Source organism: Anser cygnoides, chromosome 2 (genome assembly GCF_040182565.1).
Source record: "Anser cygnoides isolate HZ-2024a breed goose chromosome 2, Taihu_goose_T2T_genome, whole genome shotgun sequence".
NCBI lineage: Eukaryota > Metazoa > Chordata > Aves > Anseriformes > Anatidae > Anser > Anser cygnoides.
Genome location: NC_089874.1, coordinates 62,493,606 through 62,512,061, shown reverse-complemented (window position 1 = coordinate 62,512,061; position 18,456 = coordinate 62,493,606). Strand labels below are relative to the sequence as shown.

Genomic DNA, 18,456 nt, shown 5'->3' with positions numbered 1-18,456 from the left:
GTCACGGGTGGACTTACCAATACTTTTCTGCCAGACTTTGTGAAAAAAGCAAATATTGTGTGGAAAATATTTTCATTCTCTTGAGGAACAACACAAGGACTGTGGTTTCTGTGAAAAGAGCAGTTTCCTTTGTCCTGACCAACCTGCAAGCACAATTATACTCTCAATTATTATTCTGAATTACAATAAAAGACACAAGAAGACAGGATTAACCTGTCCAAAGAAGGCACCTACATCTGAGTTGGATGTCTGTACTCATATTAAGAGTCAAAAAAAGACAAGCCACATACCAATTTTAAGTCAGTTGTGTTGCCCTTTGTACTACCTTTCTTTCAACTGTATCATTTCATGCTTTGGCCATCTTGACATTTTCACAGTTTTTATCAGAACACATGAACAAAATGAAATCTTTGTGTAAATGCACAATCCTGGACACCACATCTGTTCTCCTACCTTCAGCATAAATAGTACAAAAATAATGAAAAAAAAGCATCTTTAGCTTATTCACTTGTCTAGAAAAACAGATGAAGCTAGTGAAGTGTACCAAGGTTTGATAAAATGATCTTCAATCAAGATAACCTTCCACTAGAAAATCTTTCTTACATTTTTCTGCTTATGAATATTTACTGAAGAAAATCTACTGGAATTTAATACAATTTATGACAATAAAGTATCAGCAAATTTCCCCTGTTCCCCATCCTTAAAAGCTGTGAGGGAGAGTTTTTGCCACAAACCACCAAGTGATATTCTTGCGTATCTTGCTGTTAATGTCCCCACATCCTCTACTCTGAGGATGAAAACTTCTGTCTTACTTAAACCATAAATGTTTGAAAGAGGTAAAAAAAAATTTGCTACAGTTATGAAATTACTGCGTGCTCTGCATCCAATTGCACATTAGCAGTTCTTAGCTGAGTTACCCAAGGTGTTGCCAAAAAATAAACACAGGTTTATCTAGATTTTAAATGCTATCTTCCAGACAAGTGATGGCCATGTCTCTTGGTAGGATGTAGCTTTTCTGCTTCACTGGCCCCCAAACTCTTCATAATCTGTTCTTTGAAGTATGTATTCACAACCTGTCTTTACACAATCTGTTCTTACATTCCCATTAGATACAGACACAAGTAGCTACCCAACATTTACAGTCTTCTTGGGATCAACTGAAAATTAAGACTATGATGTTCTGTACTTGTTCAGATCATCTGGAATGAGTTTTCTTTATTTATTGTATCTAAGAGATACACAAAGCACACTGACGTTTATTTTCTTTGAACTTTCACATGGGAATTAGATCCAGATCTACCAGAAGGTTTATGTTAAATCAAGAACAGCAGAGTCAAGATCTATTCAGTACCTGCTCTTTCTTCCTGAAAATTTGAATTACCAGACATTTGGACAGATGTCATTAGATTCATGCAAGAGATATAGAGAGAACAGTATGAGCTTCTGCACTATCTGAGCTTTTGGCGTGCTTTCTAAATAGTCTTTCTTTACATCCTGTATAAACACAGTGTAAGAACAAGCTAAAGCAGAAATATCTCAAAAGACTGAAAGTAATTATCTGACATGAAGCAACATAAATCTGGTCCTCTCTCCTCTAAATGATTAGATTTTCTAAAACTGAACCTTGGACACACCTCATCCTTTTCAAAACTCTTTAGCTGAAACAGAGAAAGCCACCCCCAGGGGACTAAAACTGAACATGGAAATGCCCTTCCCTCTCTGCCAACTATGCAGCAATCCTGTGCAAGGCAGCTATTAAATTTAGCATCTTGGTCTGTGTCAGGAGGGGCACATGCAGGACCAAGTACCCGCTGTCTGTCACCTGTGCTGTTTGTTCTGCAGCAGAGCAGTGGCTCACTGACAGCCTGTTTTAGTAGCCAAAGGTAGAGGCCGCTTCTTACATGGAGAAGGTAGACACTACTATTTGGTTAGCAGAATTTGGGTGAATTCCACCAGGCAGCAATTTCATATTCAGGCGCAATCTGTTTATCTGCAACCAATCAGCATATGTTGACAGCCAGTGGGCAGGAAAGGATGTAATGCAGCTGAGAAGCTCTCAGGTTCTTTAAGCACTCTTAGAAACGCCAGAGCCACAGAGCTAGGAAAAAGATAACAAAAGCCTCAGAAATGTGTGGACCATGTGGAGGTAGGATGAAATCTAGCCTTCCCAAAGGACTGGCCACTGTTGTTTGATTGTTTTTGTTAGGATGGCTGTCAGTCATTTAAATTTCCTCTCTCTTATTGTCATCAATTTTCATTTGCATAAAGGAAAGGTTCAGTCAACCAGTCAGACAAAACTAAGTATAGTAATTTTTCATTAAACTCTGTCATCAACGAAGGATTCAGATGTAGAAAACCAGCCGGTTAGACAAAAGCTTTACACAAACCTTTAAGCTGAGACTGAACTGCATCTCTGAAGTGCAAATCAAGACATGACCTCACATTTGAGTCTCTCTCTGTCCAAACACAGTACTAACCCAAGCACCTGTTTTTCTTCTTACGACCAACTTCATAATCTTGTACACACAGAAAATTTCTGGAAATTTTTTAAGGGCTTTGCATAAGCAAATGCTTACCATTTACAGAAGCAAGAACTGTGCAAGTAGATAACAAGCCTCTGACAAAGTCTGGGAGTTGCTAGGTACATGACATAATAGGGCTTGTTGGAATTTTCCATGTAGTCTCAGGAGCCTATTAGCAGGAAAAGGACTACTGACAAAACAATCTTTCCTGGACCTGGGATATAACATTTCACAGAAACAGCAGAAGGGGGGTTTCAGAGCAGTGCAGGGGACGTGGAAAGAGATGTTTATTCCCTTTGCACCCCGTACAGAGTAGTCTCAGGGAAAAATCAACATCCAACTCCTAACACAAACAAACAGCAACAAAAATGGGGTCAGGGGAACAGGGATAGAAGAGAGATTGTCCTAAATCCTGCACTGAGACTGCAGCTTGGGGAATAAAAACCGTGGCCCGAGCAGGGCACCAAGCAGGAGCCCCCCTGCTGCCTCCCAAGGCGGGACTTCCAAGGAGCCGTGTTGGAGCAGTCTCTGCTGGAGGTTGTTTCATTCCTTTTTCCAGAAAGCACTCACCCATTGTAAAACCTGTATAAAATTATTTGCAGCCCAGCACACTGGCAATACAGTCCAATCTCCAACATCAAGAACAAAAGTAAAATCTTCCCACACAAGATTTTACTGACAATTGTTTCTTTTTACCAGGTTCTCCTTGTGTAAAGTCATTCTAATTCTCTAGGAAGAACTTGTCATATGCTGAAAAAAAACACCCTCATGTCAGTGCATCATATGTATTATTTTTTTCTAGCTTTACTTCAAGCCCCAAAGTACTTTTGTTACACTGCTCAGCCCCAAGGTAAAGGGAAACATGAGAGAACAGCAGAGGGATAAAATGTACACCCGTCATTCAGAGCTCGCTTGCATTCTTGAACATCCATGGATGCCAGAATATTCATCTGCAGTTTTCAAAGAGGGAGAAGTTATTTTGGGTGCCGCCTCCTTTCAACACCTAATCAGGCCTGATTTCAGCTGTGGTGGTTTTTAAGAAGAGATTTATCTACATACTCATCCAAAATCTAAGGAACTGAAAACCACTATTCAATCATAGACATACATATGCATGTATTCTCCTGCTCTATTCAAATTGTGGATATACATGCAACATGCATAAACACGAAGAGATAAAAGTCTGAGGATTGCCATTGGTGCCTTGCACAACAGGTCTCTAAAGGTTACCATAACTCTGCAATAGCTAGCATTATTTCTAATCTGTCATCGTGTAGAAAGTAGACCATCCCTTATGCTACCTATCCTACCCATCAACAACCACACATTCAAACATGTCAGTCTCCAGCTTTATTTATTTACTGGAGCTCACTGTCCCATTAAAGGGCCCATTAACATGACTGAGAGACAAAATTTAAATATTACGGCCTACACAATGGGTTACTCTGCCAATTTTTTGTCGTCAGCAGAAACCACTAAGCTTCTCAGAGACAAGATATAACCACTAGAGAAAGCATGTGGATTACTTCATGCTTTAGGAACGCTGTATCTGCCAAAAGGAATTAATTTCCATAGGGCTTCTTCAGTGGATGCTGAATATTTGAGAAGTCTTGCAGAGCAAGGGCAAACCCGTAACATAGCAATGATTTTTAACCATATCAGCTTACACCACCCTTAAAAGAAAGTGGTGGGAGGACATTTCAGAGTGAAAGCTGTATGTAAAACATGTCAGGTATATTCCACATGCATTACATCCTTAAAAAAAAAAGCATAGGATATTTAATATGGCTGGACAAATGTTGGATTTGTTATGTAACACAAGTATCATCCTCTGACTTTTCCTGCACGTGCATGGATTTATGGGTTGGGCTTGGTGCTCCAGCAAGGTAGTACCAGTGCAAGGAGGACAATCACCATGTCTCTCCCAGAGAACACTGAGGGTAACCTAGCATCAATGCAATACTACCCGTATTTCTAATCCAGGTCAGATATAGGTTTACTGGGTTTGGGGTTTCTAGGAGAAATAATGTATTTGCAGCCTCAGTACATTCACTTTCTCCTATCAGCTCTGTTCCCCACATTAAGGGGACACATCCTTTCTTCTTATCTGTAACTACTCTCTAGACTTTATCTCAAACTGTTGAACATGCATCAAAGATGAGACTTTTTTTTTTTTTTTCCTAAAGCCCTGTATCCTGCACAAGATGGCAATCTAGGTGAGGGGAATGAAATACAGTTTCAAAACATTGGACTGGAAAGGTCAGCTGAGGACCAGGCACAGAAACTGGAAATTGGCAGTTGGTATGAGGTTAAGTATGTGCATATGATACAAGTCCCTTGGAGGAATGAGACTGAAAAATGAGAGGAAAGTAGATGTTGCTCCCAAAGAAGCATTAAGTGCAATCTCCCTGCTGTGTTGCTGCATATAAGAAGCTGAGCACTAATCCCATATATAATGTTTGGCATTTTACAAGATAAACAGGCAAGCAAATGTCTTCAGTCCATTCCTTATAGACAGCATTAGATTTCCACTAATGCAAAGAAATTCATTACAGTATTAAAACTTAAATTTTCCGGGCTTTTCCAGTAAGCCTGATTCCCCTCTTGAGCTAAATCATCATCAGTTATTAGTGAGAGTCTGGAAGCCAAGAAAACTAAACTAATACAAAACAAGTAAGAAGGTAAAATCCAGCGGTGAGGGCATGTGATGAGACCAAACCCACCTTTGAACATGGAAAAAGCATGGGGCCAAGTTCAGGAAAAACATCATGAGACACAAGATACTTGGAACAGCAGATTTAGCTGCAAAAATCATGACCAAGGGCTGAACGCAGGTCAGTTGTTTCACAAAATTGTTAGCATTTTTCAACTCTGAAATGGATGCCTTTCTCATCAGCCTTGGAGTATGCTGGCTTCAAAGGACAGTTTGGCTGTAGTCTTATTGAAATTGCTGCCAGACAGTTTGTACATATTTCTTCTTTTTTTTAAAAAAAATTTTTTTTTTACCTTTTTTTTTTTTAATGTATGTATGCCTAATCAGTGGTTCAAATTTACAAATTGGATAATAAATAACAGATCCTCTTTTATTTGTCTTTCTTGCTAACCATAGTACATTTACCCTAATATCAGGGAGAAAATGTGCATGTGTCCTGATTCAAAGGCACTGATTCACCCGATAGCAGGTAAATGCAACAGAGACGAATTGACAGGCATGGCAATCTCACATGTCACACACACTGACGAAAAAAAAGGGCTCTGACAAGAAATTCCAGACAAGGTCAGACTTTCAACAGTAGACAAATAAGTTATGTAAATATGTTATCTGAGTACTTGCTCCATATGCCAAAAATATTTAATATTCACAGATAATGAAATATGTTTGATTCAGAGCAGTTCTGTTGATTCTGGCAATGAATTTAAGAGCCACTGAAACAACAGAGAAGATTTTTTTTTTTAAATTAACCCCTTGTACACAACACTTGAAAGATTTTGACTGAAAATAGCAATGCTGGTAAGGAAAAGCAGTACTCCACAGATTCTTCCAACAGGGAAGCACGCATGGCCATGAGGAAATGCAAAATTTAAACAGCAAAGTAGAGATGTTAAAGCATTAAATTATGATAGAGAAGTACCCCACCATAGCTCTGATTCCTGCTTCTTCAGCTGGAAGGGGAACACCAGAAGCACATTTGGCCGAAATCTGTGCTAACCTGTCAGCAACGCTTGCAGATGTACTTTTGACACGTTTAACTGTGTAGCTTAATTAAAGAGCTGGGTTAGATCAGCATAATCCTACAGCACTTACCATCACCAGACAGCCACTGGCCCTGCAACCACATTGTGCATATTTAGTGGCACTGCACAGAAGCACTACTGTTAAGGGCTAGTAGGATGTACACGGTTTAGTAAGAAGAGCATGATTTTCTGATTTAAAGTACCTGACTTGCAAGACAGTGGTTTCTCTCCGGGACAGAGGGCATCACCACATGAACGCAGTGGGAAGAAAAACTGAGCACTCATATCTGTGCTTTCCACAGAACGTTCAGGCATAAGAATGAACACCTTACATGGAAACTAAAGTGACAATTTACCTTTAACGTGTGCTCCTTATGATATATAAGCCTTTACCAGCTGAAACACAGGAATCTCTGACATGCACAATCCCTATTATGAACTACTTAATCAACACGAGGCATCAAAATACATCTCAAGGTACACGTCTTTTTAAAAAGCCTCTGAGATCACTTGGAGTTCAGCGCTCTTTTAGCTAGGTTTCAGCTACATTAATTTCTAAAGCCTTTCTTATGATGCAGAAAACATCATTAAATGCATGAGATTTCTTTACCTACTTGTTGGACTTTCCTCACGGGCTGTGTTAATATTAGGATGAAAAGCTCTGAAGAGCAAGCAGATACATACATTCCCTGCAGGGCTTGAACAATTTGGATAGACAGCAGACATTTGAATGCATTAGAAAGATATATAAAATCAGTCACCCCAGGTCACTTCAGAGACAGTGTAGAGAAGGTGGAACCTCCAGTGAATAGTCTCGTTGATCTATGGTCGACACCTGAAGGTTAAATGAGTCACCCTCATTAAAAGAGTAAGTATTTTAAGTTATGTAAATGTCCTTTGTTTCCAGGACATCCTCAGAGTTCTCATTTCTCCAAGGAACGGTTTATTGATACTTTTGATGTTATCTGGTACCTTGTCCAAGACTGGAAGGCAGCAGAGACATCCAACGCAATGTGCTTATTCCCACTCAGGCACATGATCCGTGAGGGAAACTCTCCTTTCATCTTTCTCCGTTGGGAGATTTTATACACACAAACAACATTGTTTTCAACTCTTCCTTAGTTTCCAAATTATCATTTTAACCAAGTATCTTGTATGTTATTTATAAAAGAAAAAGACTAGCTTATGATTCAGCATTTAAGGCAGGCATGTATGTTAAAACAATTAATCAGTCAGCTCTTTCCTGAGTTTCCTCCTTCATTGTTTTTTGGCAGGAACAACTTCACCCACTGGAAAATGGTGAAAGGATGCAACTCTCATATTCATTCAAGAATTAAAATAAAATTAATTTACATTAAATTTTAAAAATGTTGACTCATCTTCTCTCATTCAGTAGTTCCTTCACAAGGGAATTCTCTGTCTAGGAAGCTTAAAAAAAGCCTACTGTATATTTTTTTCTATACCTCAGCAAAACTTCTGATTACTGTGCTATCTACCAAACCTCCTGCTTCCTTTGTGAATCCTCTTAAGAGCTGGTATATATATCCAGTTCACTTGGTAATGCTTCTTTCTTTACCTGAAATTCAGTTGTATAAAAAGACAAATCAGACATCTTTTTCAAAACAGGAATTTCATACAGAATTTTCAAGAGTCGAATTTCAAACTGGAGTTTCATGAAAATAGGAACTATGGACATGACTTCTGTATAGCTATCAAATGGATTTATTATCACTTTGGATTTATTTTAAGATCCTAGCTCAGGAAATAATTTTATGGCCAGGCACCCTTTCCTGTATAACAATATCTTAAATGAGAACTAAGTTCCTCTTCACTGAAAGAGCTTCAGTTTGTCACGCTGACATTAGGAAGATGGTTATGAGAGCTCTTTCTGAGCTGCTTTGGGCTCCCATTTCCCATGCCTAGAGGTGACCGTGCTGTGCTGGAACATGGTGTACGTTCTTGCCTCTCCTCGCAGTCATGCCAGGGCACAACAGATGCACCAGTTTCTCCTGCAAGTGACAGGGCTCCCAGGCAAAGCCTGATTAGACTGCCATCACAGAGATGCTCTACACGGGTGGTGGTGGGGAACCACCTTCAACTACCTACGCAAAATGTTTTGGAACAGTCATTTAAAGAAGCAATTAAAGTGAAGGAGGCAGGAAGGTCACCAAGTTTTGTACAATACACTCCCTGGAATGAATAATTTCCTGCAGCAATCTAGCTATGCCTTTTAAATACAGTGCCAAAATATGTGTATGTGACTGTGAGTATAGCGTTCACCGAAATGAAGAGACCACAGGGGGGATCACTAATACAAAGGGCTAAAATAATTCTTGCTGTAAACCCGAAACATTCCTACACAAACATGTTATCAATGGTGGCAACCAGCAGCAGCATAAATAACTGCTGGAACAATATTTTGTTACATAAAGTACTATCACCAAATATTTATATCTTCACATGCTGGGACTGTGTAGATATGCTTTCAGAGCCAAGACCTGAAACTTCAAAAGAAACAAACTAAACAATTTTAAACTGGCTGCCAACAAACAAGGGGGTTTCTACATCAAGATAAATACAAAGGTTTGCCTCAGTAGGTGTGGCGTGCACTAGTGAGCCTGAGAATCTCATGAGGTACTTCAAAGAGCACTCACACACAGCTACCACTTCAGAGAGCTCTGGCAGTCTCCCTTTGTATACAGTTTTAAACATCAGCAGTGCAGTTGCCAAAGCATCATATTCTTATGCTGGAGTTTAGCAACCTACAGATAATAAGCAGGCAGAAATTACATTTAAGGTTTTAAAAGTGCAAAGATGTCTCAAAGATACAACTGAAGAAAAACCACAAGCAGCCTGGGACCTTTCACAAGACAGCAAGCTCTAACTTGTCTCTTGCACATTTTCCTGCTCCTCACGGATGTTACTGTGCAAATGGCAGGAAGAAGAATGACATGAGTGCTACACAAAACTGGCCTTAAAAATGTAACCTGTCATCAGCCACGAAGGACTTGAGTCTCTGGAACTGACTCCATTTCACTTTTTCAACATTCACATGAATAAAATAATGTTTATTTCAAGAGCTTTCCTTATTGAACATGACAGGCTGTTCTACAGTCCCATGCTCAGGCAGCCATTAACTTCAAAGGCAACTTGCAAAGTGAATTTTTTTCAATTCCTCCATGCTTCTGTATTTCCAGCCCAGCTTTTACTGATACCCAGTTTTCATAAAGGCACAATCCAGGTCTCACCTGCTCAGACAGAAGGAATGGAAAAGTATGAAATGAATATGCCAAGCATAATAGGAAGCTAAACAAAGAGTGAGGGGAACACTGGGTCAGGAACAAGGGACTTGAGATAACTGGCACTCTCAAGGTGAGCAGAAGCAGGACTCACAAGACCAAAGTTTAACCCATTTATTTCTGGAGATAAATATCAAAGTCCTAGTGGAAACTCAAGAAGAATAGATTTATTTATTTTTTATATTGTCAGCGGAGACAGGCAGATGCTTTTACAAAGTTACTTCTATGCCTACCTCTCTCCATTAATAACTAGAGTAATACAACATAGTAATTAAAAATATTCCATTACTAGCAATTACTACACCAGTAATTATTACACTTAAATATCAAAAGTTACATGCTAGGAGTGACTTTCTCACTGGAAAACTGAAGACAGTATTTCTTTTCTTCTCCCTTTTTTCTCAGAATTTCCCTTTATTTCATCATCCAGACTTCAAACTCTTTGAAGAGAATGAGCTTCAATGTGTGCATCTCAGTTTCTAACAAGATTCCTATCTCAGTAGTGTTAACAACATGTTTTTTTCATATCCTCGGTGTTGATTCATCTAAACAGGCTCACAAAGTCAATGCTTGCTGGCCTGCATGATGCTTAGAACATAGAAAAGTTCAGCTGGAAGGGACCTACAAAGATCTGGTCCAACTGCCTGATCTCTTCAGGGCTAACCAAATGTTAAAGCATGTTATTGAGGGCATTGTCCAGACACCTCTTGAACGACAGGCACAGGGCATCACCCACCCCTCTAGAAAGCCTGTTCCAGTGTTTGACCACGCTCATGGTAAAGAAATTTTCCCTTATATCCAGTCTGAACCTACCCAGCGCTGTTTTGTGCCATTTCCTCATGTCCTGTCAGCAGCGACCAGGGAACAGGGACGAGCACCTCCTTCTGCGCTCCACCTCCTCAGGACATTGTAGAGAGCAAGGAGGTCTCCTCTCAGCCTTCTCTTCTCTAGACTAGACATGTCTCATGTCCTCATAGGACATGCCTTCCAGCCCTCTTACCAGCTTTGTTGCCCTCCTCTGGACACTTTCAAGGACCTTAACATCCTTGTTATATTGTGCCCAGAGTTACATACAGTATTCAAGGTGAGGCCACACCAATGCCAAATATAGCAGGAGAATGCTTGCAGTAGCAGCTAGCTTCTTCCAAAAAAAACAGGAATGCACAGGGCCCTTGTTACCAGAATTAAAGCTGCATGGTGTGAACCAGGGCAATTATCTGAACAACTTGTCAGCCCTGCAGAGCCTGGTTCCTCCAGAGGAGGGGGTGAGGATCATCTGCTTGCATTGCAGCTGGCTTCTGGTTTAAACAAATTATGCCTCCAGTTGTTGGTCCCTTGTTCCTCATAACTGTGTTCACCTTTGCTGGAAATAAAATAAGTGGGAATGCAACAATCCTATCCAGTTTCATAAAGCCAGCATTGGAGCAATCTTAGATTTATTGCTAATTTATCAACAGCTTCAGGAAATACTCTGGTTAATTTGGTAGGAACTCCCATAGTGAAAATTTTTCTGGATGCCCCGGAAAGCATCTTCTTGGCTGGCAAGTCAAGTAGTGCTTCCCTTGCTCTCCAAATTAGCTGGATACCCAAAGGAAATTATTAATCTTTCAGTTCAAAACCAAAACACAGACAAGTATAATGAGCTTGTTTTCCTTTGTGGAAAAACAGATAATCAATGGCATGAAGAGCAGAGAATCTACATTTCTGTTAACACTATCTCTCCTGTACTCTAGGTGAAGCTTTCAGTGCCATCACCTGTACTGTGACAATCCTAACACTTTTACCAACAAGCTCAGGTATTTCTTTAATTATGTTTTTAACCTGCCTTAAAACTTCTCCAAGAAAGCAAATACAAAAATACATAAAAGCAGTTTGTCGTACTGGCTTCCAAAATATCATCTACCACTGCAGACTTTGACAAATACTATACAAAATCAATGTCAATGGTGAAATTTCCTAGTTAAATTCACTTGCAAAATTTCTAACATTTCCATTTTGTTTAAAATTTCTGATGGGGGGACATTCAGTTGTTAAGTCTCTAGTTTTCTTTCAATTATCAATTTTCTTCTATTTCTGGCTTTTACTATTGACTTGTTTATTTTATGGGGGTTTTGTTGGGGATTTGTGCTGCATAAACCCCCTAGACCCCCTTGAAAAGAGTCTGAACATCTCTAAAGCAGAGCTCCGGATGTCAAAATATCTTTGTGACCTGAATTCCTCTGGAAGAAAATCCTAAAGCAGTTTCTGCAATAAAGCAAAAGCTTAGAGCAACAGGAACAGAGGAAGCATGAGGGCTGTCATTTCCTCCAAGAGCAGCAAGGTAATAATTCATATTAACACCTCCCAGAGATGCAGACCATTCCAGCAGGCCACATGTGACTTTCTTCCTTTTATTATTTTTTGTGACTGAATGAAAGACTAGATCAGTCAACACAATATGAAGGAATTATCTCCTGGCACTATCTTGTGTGGTTTATGTATATTTGAGACACAAACTCATACTTACTACGCTTTTTCACCCATAAGTTTCCCTGCCGTACTATACACTAGAGAAGTGCCGAAAGCATTATTAGCTTTCAAAAAGAAAAAAAAAAAAAAAGCATAATGTCACCAAATCTCAAATGCTGTATCAACAGTTTAAGTTACAGATAAATGACAATTCCTGATCTGCTGTTTTACTGACAGCCCCTCTGAAAGGTCCAGTAACGCTGACATCTATGCCAGCTGGAGAAATGTGTAATTACAGAACCCTTTGCACTGTCTGAAAGGACACTATCACCTTTACTACAGCCTGGTTTCTCATAAGTTCAAAGTAAACAAAAGTTTGAAATCTTTAATGAATAGGCATACAAAAATGCTTTTGAAAAATATCTGTTCAAACTCATTTTCCAAAGGTCATTAAAATCTGCAGCTTTTAGTTTTGATTTTGTTGTTGTTGTTGTTTAAGTATATTTGGTATGAGAAAGCATGAAAAAGTGCATGATTTTAGTTTTCTTTTCAGTCAATAAAAACTCAGTGGGAGAGAGGCAAGAGGGAAGGGCAGGATGCTTTTCTTGTTACAATACTAGGACACAGGAGATATGGGTTCAGTGCCCATCTCTGACACAAATTTCCTCTGTGACCTAAGGCAAATTATTTGGTTTTTCAATTATTTATCTGTAAAGCCGGGATAGCCACTAACCCAGACAGGATTTGCTTGGATAACGTTTATGGACATGTCAGAGATGCTCAGAAAATCATGTATTAGACTCCTACTGACCATATATTCCAAAGCAGTGGTTGAAATAATACAGGGTACACCAGCGTTTCATGAAGATACATAAAGCCACACTTGCCTACTACTACCCATCAGCCTGCAAGGCAAATAAGTCTCACAACAGTAGTTGGAAGTTTCTACAAATACAATTCAAAAAGTAGAAGAAGAAAAATATCAGATAATACTGGTAAAAATGCAACAGTTGTTGCAGAAAAAGTATGCAAACCCTACAAGCATTTACTAGCATGGTACCCGATGCCACACTGACCAGCTGGACCTCCTCTAGATAAGCCATAGCATGCAACAACAGCAATAAAAAACACGAAGCTCTTTTACGAGTTAAATGCAAGATTTAAGGCTTTTGCCTCTTCTTTTTTTTTTTTTTCTTTTCCTAACAGCTATTCAAAACTATATAGGCCATCCTAACTTGTTAGCGCAATTTAGGGTCTTGAGTAGAAACGATGAAAATTGTTTGGAAATTAGCCCTTGTATACCTTGTGGGTAGCATACAGCTAATTTAAGCATGCAAAACAGGTGTCTTGTCTAAGACAATTTGCCCTGGTTTCTAGAAGAGTCAGCATCAAAAAGCAATCAATGCCTAGAAAGAATTCATCACACCCTCAATTAGACAGGCTGAATTTGCTATCCCTCTCTCTTGGCTGTACAGGAGAGCATAGGATGGATGACTCAAGAGGAGACAGAGTTCGGGCAGAGAAAATCTGTTAAGAAGACTCCCGCCTCTCTGGTGGGGTTGTGAGCACAGACATATGTTCATGCAGCATACAGAGATGGGGTCAGACAAGGACATGGGTCAGGATCCTTTGACAGGCAACGTGTCAAAGGGAATGTGGATTTCCACGTATAGGGCTGGACTAAATAAAACACTGAAATGCAATGTCATGGAAAAAAAGAGACAAAGGCTGGAGTATTATTTCAGTCTAACTGGAGAATCAACTCAGTCTATACAATGCTGGTGCCTCATCCAATATCCTAAATCTGTTTCTGTCTTGAGTCCCCACCTGTGATCCATATATATACACCATACCTATCAATAGCACAGATCTTGGAAACCTGCTCAGAAAGGTCTTACTGGATCTATATTCACATTAATTCAGTAACACAGTTACCTGTGTATGAGGGCAGGTAATACCTTTCAGCCAAAACGCTAGAAAAGTAGCTAACCACAAAGAAAGTATAATATTTCTATTCAAGTAAACAATGAGCTGATGGAAGGAGCTGGTTTTGTCTCATAAAAACAGATTACTCTGAAATTCAGCAATAAATTTACCTCAGGAGTGACATTCCACTCTATTGGCCACCACAGTATAAATGATGGTATTTTAGTGGTTTAACAAAAGCTTTGAAAATAATAAATAAATATTAAAAATGAAATCTAAGAATGTGTCTTCTTTACCACAAATTATTTTGGTTTTCTTTGTAGTTGACACAAAATCATCTTCTGAAAAACATTATGTTGAACGAATAAATTCCTCTGTTGCTTACATTGGTTAAAAGAACAGTCAGAAAGAGTAAATTATAATACAGAATATAGGAAAATATACACTGATAATGCATGCAGATCTAGCCAGTGTTTTTGAAGATTACCCTAGAAAAAACAGGGAACATAAGTGGACTTTGTAACACATCATTCTGATATATCACATGAACCACTCGATCAGAGTGGACTCAGAGTAAGACTCAATCCTCTTTGGAGGCATGACTCTGGGAAATATTCTCCACATTTCCTTCAGAATTAGCCTGATCCAGTTTTACACATCGTACGAAACCAGGAACACACAAACAGCTGTTTGCCCTAGGTGATGAGGAACAGTTGACAGCTTGAAGAGATCAGCTGCTTTTGATGATCTGGCCACAGCTACAAAGAACCTTTTATTGTCTCTGAATAAGTAAATAAATAACCCAATTAGTCAACTCATCTAGTTCTGCTGGACATTTTTTGTTTCAGTCATTAATAGGTCTCAGCATCTCTGTGGGCTCAATGCACATTGTAATATACTCACCATCATCTGCTGAACATGAAATATTTCAGCTCCAGTAGCAGAAAGGCGGTTTGGAAATGAAATATCAAGAAAAGCACCAGGGAGAGTGCTTGGTCCAGCATTGTAAACCTATTAAAAAATATGCGTATAAGTGTATAAAAAAACAAAACATATGACTGGTCATAAATAGGAAAAAAATGTACAACCAGAGCTGGGATAATAGGTAAATTTGAAAAAATTCAAATCCTATGCCAGCTTTTCAATCTTTTCAGACAAAATCTCCTTTTGTAAGTACCAAGATGAAGTCAAAGGTTTAATTTATCTAGAAGTCTTTAACTACAGCTCATGTATCAAGTGAGAAGCAGTTTTGCAGGATAATTACCAGTCATCAATACAAATAGCATATGACTTTATCTTATGTGCAGAGACATTGCAAGTACTCTTTGAGAGTCCAGAAGACAGTAAAAAACCACTGCTGTCTCTACCAACATTCTCATTTCCATCTGGTAACCGCTGCATTATATTCTGCATGTGTTTTATTATGGAGCAGAACGCAAAGTAATGTTGACTGTAACTAGTGGACTGTGGGTTTGCTAAACTGAGTTGCCAGGAAATGCATGTGAACAACTTCCATTCAAGATCTGGGGTTTCCAATTAAATTAAACTCTTAGTGGAAAACTTTGGCTTTCTATCAAATCCCCCACAACTTTTCAACAAAAGCTCAAAGAATTTCCAGTCCACCACTGAAAAGTATCCAGAGAAAATTCCAAAATTTGTGGATTTTTGCTAAAGAGAAAAAAAAAATCCATGGAAATCTGTCTATGAAAATAAGTTTTTATGTCTATCTACATTTTTTTTTTAATCAGGAAAAATATTTCCTGGTGGTTTCTAACAACACATGCATAAGTGCATCCATTAAAACATTAAGCCTGTTAGAATATTTACCTACACTGAGATAGTACCGTCAAAAAATGTAGCAATCAGTGCTTCAGTTGTGTAAAGTACTGATATTAAAAACAACAACTTTTCATTCTTCAGTCACTGTTTATATTTGAAGAAATGCCTGACTGATAAAGAGAATCAGTTCACAATGCCAAATCCTTACAAAAACCCTGAGGCTCCAGGCAGGGGGAGCAATCCCACTACAATAGAGCATGATAAAAGCTGCATGAAATACAAACATAATGTTTCTTGTAAGACATTTAAAAAATCTTGATTATCTCACTGAGATCAGATATAAGACTTAAGGAAGAAAAAACATTTTCAGTGCACGTCTTGTTACCCAAAAAAAATGATGCATACATCTCTTTCCTTATTAACATTAGACATGGTATAGATTTTCACATATAAAAAAAATATTTTTGTATTTTTGTAAATCATCTTTTACTTTGGTTAAGAAACTATTACTTTTCTCCATCTGGAGGAGATTAATAAGTGACAGGCAAATCATTAAAAACAATTACGCGGTGATACAAACCATGCTTTGCCCATTATGAAACTCTACCCTCTCTTTCTGACACACACAGCTATGAGGTTTATCACGTCACTAGAGAGCAGATCTGTGACTTGTTACAGCATAATTTTCTAATTCCATATGGAAAATAACTTTTTAATATTGCAGTTTACAAGTGTGTGCATTATACACAAGAGGATGGGGAAGGACAAATGGTGGCTCTGCCAATATATAGGTTTTCTTTTCCTTACCTGTTATCACTTTGTTTTACTGAAAATAATCTAGTTAAAGCATCAGTACATCTGTTCTTTATCTGCTTCTAACCACTAACTGGCTGGGGAAGACCTATAAAACCTCAAGAATGAAATCAGAATCACATGAATCAATAGCCTGGTTCACAAAAAGCTTTAATGTCCTGAAATCCTGTTTTCACTCCTTTTCAGTAAATAGCTAAGGGCACTGCATGACAGTGGGGGCTTAATTGCTCTGGACCACAGTCTGTCCATGGAGGCAGACATGTGTTGTTCATTATAAGCCGAGTGGCATTCATGCCTAGGAGAACAGAAAGGGGAAAAAAGGCAAAAGACTATTTTTCACAATAAATGATTCCCCCATCTCTTCCTTATTTATCATTCCCTAGTTCCATCTAGCGGTCAAAGATGATGTGAAGTGGTTGTAATAGAGATAGTCATGGCAGTTAGACAAGTTCATTTTGGTCCCATTGCAAGAGCTTATAATAATAAATGCTCCATATGTTTTACAACTTCAGGAACCCAACAAAGTGTCACATGAAATTTAATCTGTAGATAATACTTGAATAACACTGATATGCTATGAGACATTTAATGAAACCTTCTCACACCATATTTTTAGTGTTACATTCTCTTCCCTGTGCTATGCTCTCATTAGTAATGCTATAAACATTTTCATACCAGGAGCATTTGGCAAAGTTGGAATCCCTTGCATGGTATGTGCTCATTCTCATGGATGTAGGCTGCCCACTCCTCTGCTCCATGACCAAGCTGCTAAAAAGAATTACTCCTGCCTTCTGAACCTGGGGCTGCATCCAAGATGTGGCACTTCAGTAACTAGAGTTCTTTACTCAGCATATGATGAAAGGTAAAATAGAAACAAACAGTAGCAGCTTCATTCCTATGTGAGATGCCCTGTTTGTAATTCTTGTAATAATATACTCAGATAAGGAAATACACCATCCCTGCACACTGTAAATATGGCATCCACTCAAGAATGCACTGCACAACATACCGTGATATGGAAACATGCACTAAAGCCCATACCACATTCAGAATAAAAGAGATATAACATTAGAAAGTGCTGTCAAGCAGGAAAGCAGTCAAAAAAAAAAAAAAAAGGATCAATTTTACCTGCAGTGTGAAGTTGAGAGACTGGAAAAGGCATTCGTGGTTTTCCAGTTGAACAAAGTTGGATACTTCCACAGAATCACCATAGAAAAAGGAAGTAGGAAAGACTTCTCTGAAAGATCAAGAAACATATTTATTAAGTTGTGCCTATCAACAAAATTAAATATATTTGTGGGCTCTGAATCTCACCTCTTGCTTTCTGGCCATGGGAAATTCTATGGAACCATTTTACATTAATCTATTATTTGTGATTTTATTTTCTCTTGACAATACTAGACTACACAAACAGCATCTCAACTGACCAGACTTAATATCCCAGCACTGATTGAAGCAGATTTCTTTTGATTACATCTCTCTTTTTATCTTTTCCTATCACAAAACCTCTTCTCAGGGCCCACGGGCTCTGCCAATGATAATTTATGCAAGTTCTTTAGCTTGTGTAACACAGGAAGTCATTGCACTACCAAGTAAGTCTGAAGCAGTTACTAACAGGATTACTTTCAGTTACATATTCATTAAACTAACATTTCATTTTTATCTACTGTTTACAGAGAATTTCATGAATAAACCCCTCATTAGCTATCACTACCTTTATGAGTTGCAGATGGTTAAAGGGAAGAATAGAGGGGATATGACTTGCTTAGAGCTCCAGTGGCAGAGGCCAAGTTCCCTCAACTACTCTTACCACCTTATTGCAAGGTAAAACACAGTAGGGTTTTATCAGAAAAGACTTGGAAGCACCACACAGTACCCAGAAATCCTAGAGAGGGGGACCAGGAGTGCTTTAAGCATCTCTTGTTCCTCCTCCT

The 18,456-nt window shown here is 38.7% G+C and overlaps 1 protein-coding gene across 4 annotated transcripts in view; it reads right to left on the bottom strand.

Annotated features, from left to right (window-relative positions):
- Positions 1-18,456, bottom strand: part of ITGA9 (integrin subunit alpha 9) — a 217,531-nt gene that overhangs the window by 31,433 nt on the left and 167,642 nt on the right. For 3 of the 4 annotated variants that reach the window (XM_066992239.1, XM_048075533.2, XM_048075532.2), the window contains exons 22-24: positions 17,651-17,759; positions 14,834-14,941; positions 18-143 (exon numbers count right to left, since the gene is read on the bottom strand). In XM_066992239.1, coding sequence (XP_066848340.1) covers positions 18-143; positions 14,834-14,941; positions 17,651-17,759 — 343 coding nt within the window. Of the gene's footprint in view, positions 1-17; positions 144-14,687; positions 14,712-14,833; positions 14,942-17,650; positions 17,760-18,456 lie in introns of those variants that run through there. The other variant, XM_066992240.1, reaches the window with a different exon arrangement.